This window comes from Akebia trifoliata, chromosome 4, assembly GCF_017979445.1.
Source record: "Akebia trifoliata isolate Shusen 1 chromosome 4, ASM1797944v1, whole genome shotgun sequence".
In the NCBI taxonomy this organism is placed as follows: Eukaryota; Viridiplantae; Streptophyta; class Magnoliopsida; order Ranunculales; family Lardizabalaceae; genus Akebia; species Akebia trifoliata.
Window position 1 is genome coordinate 28,569,010 of NC_141378.1, and position 9,416 is coordinate 28,578,425.

At 34.1% G+C, this 9,416-nt stretch overlaps 1 protein-coding gene across 1 annotated transcript; it reads right to left on the reverse strand.

The window, feature by feature from the left end:
• Positions 1–390: 390 nt before the first annotated feature.
• On the reverse strand, positions 391–9,144 carry LOC147404673 (anthocyanidin 3-O-glucosyltransferase UFGT-like). Its single transcript, XM_086440719.1, has 2 exons — positions 8,598–9,144; positions 391–1,439 (listed from the first exon to the last, which is right to left on the reverse strand). Exons 1-2 carry the CDS (start codon positions 9,100–9,102, stop codon positions 562–564), a joined length of 1,383 nt encoding a protein of 460 aa, XP_086296845.1. The 5' UTR covers positions 9,103–9,144; the 3' UTR covers positions 391–561.
• Positions 9,145–9,416: the final 272 nt, after the last annotated feature.

Sequence of the window (9,416 nt, forward strand, 5' to 3'; positions counted from 1 at the left end):
TATTTTCCTTAGGTTGAAAAATATCTTTGGATCGAAAATTGAATTCCATTGAAAATATATAACTGTATGCTTAAAAATCGCATCTTCAATCGAAAATAATTTTTCCTCAATTGTTTTCCACATGCAATCATACTAGCCATATAAATTACTGTGTCGTGCTGGAGTGACTTAAAGTTCACACCCTTTCACACATTGCTCACGTGAAGGTGAGTTCATAACCATAGATGCTTTTCACTCGTATCTCAATGAAATGCATCTCTGATTCTGTACAGACATCCACATCAGCAGTGTATGAAACCATGTGAATTTTATTGTCACTTCAGCATTTTCCTAAATTATTTCAGAGATTGAAAGTAGGACACAGGACCACAATCACACCACAAAGTGAAATTGAAAGGAGAAAGTTCTCCCTATCCCTACAAATAACTAAGCTTTTATTAGATGAATTCAAAGAAATTATTGCAGGGACAAAGTAAGAAAAATGAAAGTGCAAATTACCCAATTACTTAAGGGGGGAGCGGATCCTATATATATATATATATATTAATTAATGTTGTATTTTCAATTCTTTGCAACCATCTCCAAGAGAGTGTTGAAATTCTTTGTAGAGCTACCATTAAAACCCACGGCCTCCTTTACTTGTTCTCCGAGTTCCACAACGTTCTCTCTCATTTTCTTCCCATCTTCCTTAGACAATATTGTTTCCAAAGCCATTAATACTCCATCTTTGGAGAAAACTCCATTAGAAATTCTAATGCCAATACCCCATACATCCGAGACCAACCTTCCATTGATGTGGTGATCTGCAAAAAATGGACGATAAATTATCGGTACTCCCCCTGTGATACTCTCTAACAAGGAGTTCCAACCACAGTGTGTCACGTACACACCAACATTAGGATGTTGTAGGATACGTGACTGTGGAGCCCATGGAACCACCATTCCCTTCCCACTAGTACTAGTCCTATCTAAGAACCCATCTGGCAAATTCGTCTTTAGTTTATCTTTGATGGACCACAAAAATGTTACGCCACTGGCCTCTATTCCTTCAGCCAAGGCTACTAACTCATTTGGTGGTGGTGAGAGAACAGTGCCAAAGCTAATGTATACTACTGAGGTGGGTTTTTGGCCGTTCAACCATTGGAGACAACCATTTTCATCAAGATCGAATGCTGATGGTGATGGTGTTGATGATGATAGTGTTAAGGGTCCCACTGCAAGGCATTGTTGGAAGATGGATTTCAAATTGTTTATGACAGGGGCGTCTAGTTTCTCGATGGAGTTTACAATGAGAGCGGTGGCATGTGGCAATATTTGGCTCATTCGATGCAACATGCGTGAGAATGATGATTCCAAATTTCCACCAATGATCTCTGAAGGCAAGTCCTTGATGCGTAGAACCGATAGTCCTGTAATGCCGACAGCGTCATCTTCACATCCTGCAGTCACATTGTTGAGAAAATTATTTATATTAAAATCACAATGTGAAAAAAGCCCAAATTTGACGGACCAAGAGGTCGAATTGGTGTCGAATTTTTCATTGTCAAAATTTTTTTTATTGACGTGCCGAATATGTCAAATTAATGAAGGATGAGAGAAATTTGACAACTCTAAGCCGTCAAATCTGGGAATATGATAGGTCCCAAACACAAAAGAAATAAAAATAAAAAAAATAAATGATAAGATAAATGTTCTCTTAGGGTGAGAAACGTACCACAGTTGGAATGTAACTACTTGCCTACCATAACAAAAGCATTAGCTGCTTAAATAAGCAAACCACGCACATATTGCTGAAATAAAAGGCTCCTATCCACTAGTAACAGAAAGCATAAACACACATACTAAAAACAGAAATAAATGCAACGTGATCCATTCCACTACTGCACATTAGGCTGCACGTTAGGCCACGATCCATGCTACTGCTGTATGCAACCCACGTCCACAGCTTATCCCAAATATTTGGGATTTGGTTTAAGGCCCCTCTCAGAACGACGTGGCCTAACAGAATATCAAGAATTTCGACAGTCATAAACCGTTAAAATTCAGTTTCTAAAATTCGTGGGCCTTTGGCCATCAATTTTTTCTGTAGAATTTTTCAGTTTTCAGGTAGTGAATTGTTTATTTTAACTTGTGATTCATGTTGTGCTGAATAAAATTTCGAGTGATTTAGAAATGTCCATCTATATTTTGGTCAATATTGGAGATATTTGTGTTTTCAAATTGATGGTCACGCTCTCTTGTCCTAAGTCTCCTAAGAGAGTAGAGTTAATGACCTAAATGCTCTCATCTTCAACCTCTAGTACAAAATCCATTGATTTTTCCCCCCAAAACCGGTCATTTTCAACCTTAGTAAAGTTTTTTACCTTTGTCTTCCACCAATTCAAACCTCGAAAACATGATAGAACTTTTGGAGAAGTAAAAGGATGGATTTTTCCAAAAACAATCATCTTCAACCTCTTAAGTGAATAAAATCTTTTACCCTCAGCTTGAACATAAAAATTCAACCTATACCTCATCCTACAAACCTCAAGAAGTTTAAATTCTACCTAAAAAATTCAAGAGCTAGATAGGATTTTTGGCAAAGTAGAAGGCAAGATTGATTTTGTGAAAAATATCTAGGGTTTTCTTTAAAAGCTTAAGACAAGATTGAACGGGTGGATGGCTAAGTTAAAAATAATCTCTCATATAACTTGAAAAATGATGGATCTTTGGAAGTAAAACCAGGCATTTTTGGTTAATAGCTCTGAAGATGACATATTTTCCTCAGAAAAAAATCAAGGAATATGGCAAGAGGCTCAAGACATTGACATTAATTCAATCATTTTATGTTAGTCTCTCAATCAAAACCTAGGCCAAGGGACGAATATCATCACTTTGAAAAAATGGGCACCTCGAATATTGACCAAAGTGTGAAGGGGTATGTGTAAATCACCCTCACTAGCAATTCATCGAGTCTACAAATCTATGAAATTTCAAAATAAGTCTACTTGGCCAAGTTCTAAATATGGTGAAGTTACCAAATCATGGGATGAAATTATCCTATTTAACACATTCCAAACCATTTTCAATGTCCATAAAAAGAATGTTGGTAAATAAGTCGTTTTTCAGATGGTCAAAGGGTATGGGTTGAAATACCAATTTTGTTAAGTTTAAAAGCATACATTTTAAAAATATCTACCATAGTAGTAAAAATCAAAATTTGGTTATATTTTGGTCTGTATTGTCCCAATAATTTCAAGATATCTCGCACAAGAATTGGTAAATTTCTCTTTAATATAACATGGGTGAGTTAGTTCTTGTCTCGTTCAAGAACGACTAAGAAAATGAATGTGATTCATCCTTCACATCTGTGTCCAAGATTTTAAAAAACTTCAATGATTATAAACAAATTATAATTATTTGGATAATATATCGTAATAAATAATATTAAATCAAGTTAAATGGTTTCAGACCAGGGTTTAAAACGGATCCAGTTTCGGGCCGTGTATGAGTATGTTCATATCCATATTCAAATTGTTTATCCAAATCTAAATCGGATCCTACTAGCTAAAATCATATCCGAACCAATTTACTTTCATTAAATTCATATCCAGATCCGATTCAAGTTGGATAATGTCAAACCGTTTATGGTTATTCCAAATAAAAGTGTCAAATGGTGATTTGAAAAAAATATAAAAATACAACTTGCAAAATAATATAACATTCGGATCTTGATGGATACAAGGATGGATCCTTATCCGATCCACATCAACCCATATCTAAACCATATTTTTATTTGGATATACTTGATGGAACCAAACTAGCTAAATTCGAATACTCGGATTTTGGATAAAAAAAAAGGTCCCATTCCTATTTCGAACAAGTCAACTCAATATAAGTTAGGAAAGTGACCAAACAAAAAACCGAATTAAACCATGGACCACAGAGGAAGAACCATGACGTTAAATATTAGAGGTACCAAAAAAACACGTAGACTTCATAAAAATTGCAATTGTTTTGTAACACTTTCCTTGAGAATCATTAGAAGAAATATCCCATCCCAACCATCTATTTATATTTATTGCTTTCTCTTTAACATTATTAAAAGGAAAACACTACCCTCTAGAGAAATTTCTTCTGATTTCCATAAGAGATATTTCTAAAAATATTGTTAAAAGGAAGACATGGAAAATGACTCATGACATGGTAAAAGTAAAATCCAATGGTTGAGATTTATTCTCAGGATAAATATGTGTTATTGGGATTTGCATGTTGGGGATCATGTGTTTTTACATGAATCACTTTCTATTAATGATCAAGTGACCCCTGAAGTATGAAATTGAAAATAGAACTATTTTGGTAAATATCTATAAATAAAAAAAAGGTCAATTCAGTAAAATCATCTACATTCATAAGTATTTTAGTACTTTCCCCTAAAATTTACTTTCCTTCTTGAACACCTCCTCTTGTTTCATTTTATTTTGTCGACTGTGGGTCTGCCCCTTTCTCCAATCTCTTATATGTTCTCTTACTTGCACTTGTGTCAATCTTCTAGTTAACATGCATAAGGTTTAGGGGATCCTTTTTTTTCACAATTCATAAAAGAAAAACGGCCTTCAAGCTTACCTTAATTAGGCCAATATGAAAAATACATGCCGGAAAGTTGGGTAATGTTTCACCGAAACATCTCACTTATTAACGGGTACCCACTTTGAGGTTAAAGGGGTGAAATAAGAAATGTAGTAAAGTTAGAGGGATATTATTAAAAAAAGGGAGGAGAGAAAAGACAATAAAAAAGTTGAAGGGAGAGAAGAGGAGAGACAATTAAATAGGGTTGTGTAGATTCCACTCCTTTCTTATACCCCCACAAAATTATAATTGAGTAGGATCTATTATTGTGTTATATTATATAGCTAGACTAGAATTTGCCCATGACTACGACACAAACATCGTATTGGGATTAAATGGGTAAAAATGAAACGATGGTTAAGTTAAAGAGGCATTATTGAAAAGAGAGAAGAGGAAATACATGAAGTTAAATGGGGGATAAGAGAAGAGGCAAATAAAGTGGGGTTATGTGAACCATTTTTTTCAATATTTATACTCAGTAAAACTGTGATTGAGTGGGGTCCATTGTTGTGTTTTATTATATAACTTTATATTTTATAAAATATTGAAAAAACTATATATGTACATGAGAATAGATATGATGAAAGACAAAGACCATCCTTCCAAGAATAAAAGTACCAAATCAATATAATAAAATGCAATGATGAGTCTCACTCTTATTATACCCTTACTATACTATAGCCACAATTTTGTGAGGTACAAAGATTGAAATAAAAAGTAAGGTCCACATAATCCCATTTTATTGCCTTTCCTTTTCTCCCCCTTCAACTATTTTGTTTTACTTCTTCCCCCCCCCCCCCCCCCCCTCTCTCCTTTCAATAATACCCCCTTTAACTTTACCATATCACTTATTTTACCCCATTTAACCCCAAAAGAGAATGCTCATGACGTAGGCACAGGCGAACTCTAGTTTACATAATAAAACATAATAGTAGCTCCCACTCAACTATAGTTTGTAGGGCATAAAGATTGATAAAAAAGAGTGGGGTCCACACAATTTCTTTTTATTTTTTTTCTTCTTCTTCTCCCTCTTCAACTTTATTGTATTTTCTTTTATCCCATTTTTTTAATATATCCATCCAATTTTATACCTCCTTTTAACCTAAAAGATGATGCACCTTCTATTTGCATAGATAAACTCCAATCTATATAATAAAACACAACGATGGACTCCACTGAACCACAATTTTGTGGGGGTATAAAGATTGAAATAAAATAGCGACGTTCACACATCCCCATTTTATTGCATTTTCTCTTCTCTCCCTTCAACTTTATTATCTTTTCTCTCCTCTCCCCCACCTTTACAATAATACCCCTCTAACTTTACTATCTTTCTTCATTCACTCCTTTAACATTCAAAGAAATTACTTGTGTCGTAGCCATATGCAAATTATAGTATATATAATAAAACACAATGGTAGACCACCACTAAGCAATAGTTTTGTGAGTATAAAGATTGGGACAAATGAATGGGTCTACAAAACCCCAATTTATTGTCTCTTCTCTTCTCCCTTTAACTTTATTGTCTTTTCTCTCCTCACCCTCCCTTCAATAATACTCCTCTAACTTTATACTCTTCTAACTTTACTATCTTTCATCTTTTACACCTATAACCCTAAAGAGATGCTCATGTCATAGGCACGTACAAGCCTTACTAATAAAAGAAATAAGTACAACGAAGTTGTTAACAAGACACCCTATTGGACGAGTACAACTACATTTTGACCACGTGGGCCCTACCTAATAATTAAGAGAATAGTGCTAAAGTGACTTGAAATAGCACTCGAAGTAAAACAATACTTGACTTTGCAAGATGTTTTTTTTTCTCGAGATATGAGTATTATACACTTGAGGAAAATCAATGCTTTCCTACACAATACTTTGAGTGTTATTTTTAGTAAACTATGACAAGATTCAATTAAGAGATAATCAGGTTAGTTGAGTTATGACGGAATTTGGGGGTGATGACGTCAAATTCAACTAGGGCATAAAATGGGTCGGACTTGATCTGAAGTTTGTCTGATTTGAAGACAAAATTTACAGGGTATGGATCCTTGGAGTATATCCAAATAATCAAATTTTTGTTGAATATAGTTTAATGTCCCTTGACCCAATTTGGATTCAGTTCAGATATGAATCCATCCCCAGATTATTGGGATCCAAATATAGATTAATTTGCAGATTATGTTTTTAATCTTTGGAAAATATACTGTACCACGAAATTGATTCTTAGGAAAATGAAGGAGTACAATGGTGAAATAGAAAACTACTATAAACTTGAAAAAAAAGTACAGTATGGGTAAAAAAGTCAAAAATCCCCTAATTACTTAATCTGAGCCAGATCTGGATATGGTACTAGTGAGTAGGATCTGAGTCAAATCCAGACTCAAATCAATATAAAAAATCCAGACCTAAGTATAAATATACTCAAACCCAACACGAGTCAGACCCCATGTTATACCCTAGATTCTATAAGGATCAATAAAACTATCATGGATCGGGTTTGGATCTTATAGTTATCAAATTAGACCTAGACTCATCCAAAATCAACAAGATCTATCATTGTAATTCTAGATCCAATCAATTATGATATATGCGAGAGCATAAAAATTGGTTTGACCAGCTTAGTCCCAAGAAAACCTAAACCCTTTGACTCCCAAGTTCTTGGAGTAAATGACCAACTCTAGTATGTTGCGTAGAGAATTTATAAACCAAGAGTCCAAATTTGATTAGAAATTTAATATTTGTTTTATTAGGAATTTTTTTTGATTTCCTATTAAGATTAGAGTACTTGTTCTAGTTTATTTTTTTGATTTCCTATTAAATTTTTCTACTGAAAATTCAAACCTCTAGTCCAAACCCTTTTGATTTTTGCTTCTCAAAACGTCGTCTACAACTTCTTTAAGTAATTTTTTTAACCTTCATCTTGAATCTTAAGATTCTATCTACTTCAACCTTTAAACCTTAAGTCCAAATAAAACTTTTGCAAAAGTAAAATGATTGAATTTTAAGTAGAAAAATTTAGGATTCTTTACAATGATTTAGGAAAAGTAAAAAAACAATGGAGTGAAAATAATATTGAATAAATTTAAATTGATCCATCATGAAAGTTGAAGAGTATGTTTTTGGGAAGAAAATGATGTAGAAGTTTAAGTCGAATAATCTAGGATTTTGCGGAAAAAGAAGAAAAAAAATCCTAGAATTTTCTTTATAGGCTTAATGTTAACTTGAATACCATAATTGAAGATAAAATTGAGTAGATTAAAAAAAATACAATAGGGATTAAAGACTTTGAAGATGACCAATTTTAAAAAGAAAAGTCAATGGCTTTAGTTCGAAATTGAAGACAATGGCATTTAAGTTTTTTTTTCTATTAATCAATTAAGAAGATTGAGATCAAGCAAGTATGTGGTCAGTTTCAAAACATAGGGTACCAATGATATTCACCAAAATGTTGGGGCATGTCTATAAGAATCTTTTTATTAGCTCACAAGAAAACGTAAGAGACTTTTTACAAATACTTGGTTGAATGAGCAAATCCATATTTATTAGAAGGCGTTTTTATAATTTAAAATAGTAAGGGATTTTCAAGACAACGTATTAAAATTTTAAAAGATGTATTTTAATTTGAAAAACTGAATAACGTGATTTTAGGTATAATGGGGAGTGTTGTTTTATTAATTTTTAACGAAAATGAGCTTCACATATTAAGCTACAATGTAAGCGTACGTGGGGATCACTTGTGGGAGGTGTGATCCACTTCTAGTTCTACTCAGCTTTCTCTCTTGTAATGATTTACTAACAAATTTTTAGTTTTTATTGTGAAATGTCCTCATTTCAAGTCCTACGTTTGACGTTCTTCCCTCAAATATGATTTGAAGTTAGTATCTTCGGAAAAAAGAAAAAACCAACTTTTTAAAAATAAGATCAAATTATGGTTTGGTTCAATTTAATAAATAAAATATTCGATTAGATTGGAAGAAATTTACCATTATAGCCAAATCCAATGGTTTGACGAATGAGGTCCGTATTCAAATGTGCGTACATAGAATAAGATCCAGCAATCCAAAATGGGATCCAAGGAACTCTTCCCATCTCTTCCGCCATCTCTCCTGCGAACCACAAAAATGCATCGCTAATCAAACAGCTTATCTTCTTCTTGGACTCCTTCACCGCCATCTCTAAACTCTTCTTAAAATTATCAGGCGTTGCTTTAATGAAAAATTCGACCTCCTCTTGTAGTTTACCAATCAAGACATACTCATCTGGTATACCATCTAAGACATCGTACGATTTCAGATTAACCAAATCAGCACCACCATCTTTCCATCCGAAGATCGAGGCGTTGGATCTTGCGGTACTGAAGAATGAGAATGTTACATCTGGTGCCGCTGAAGCTAACCTGCGCACGAGGTGGAGGAGAGCAGGTGCGTGGCTAGTGAATGGGAAAGCAAGTACAGCTACGTGGGCTTGATGAGAGTTGGTTTCTTCCATTGATTGCTTAGGAATGGGGATTAGTTTGGATCAAGAAATGAATTATTTATATATTTATAGTGTGAAGACTTGGAATATTGGTATTAGGAAGAGTCGTTGAGGTGTGGCTGTGGTTGTTGGTGACGGGGCATCTTATGGATCGCATAAACTACCTACTCTGTTCGTAATGGAAAATTTAAACAGATGAAAAAGTGGGTGGGTTGGTGAGTAGGACCGTATCCTGTGAGGTACTTTATTCTCTCCACCGCATTTAAGAACAATAACAACACAGGCTGCTTAAGGGGGGTTGGTCATTGGTCATTGGTGGTGAAGAT

Bases quoted from the DNA above. Each gene is read 5' to 3' on its own strand.
- LOC147404673 (XM_086440719.1), bottom strand. From the start codon at position 9,102: ATGGAAGAAACCAACTCTCATCAAGCCCACGTAGCTGTACTTGCTTTC. The intron at 1,440-8,597 runs GTAAATTTCTTC...ATGTGACTGCAG, and splicing joins CATTGGATTTGGCTATAATG to GATGTGAAGATGACGCTGTC.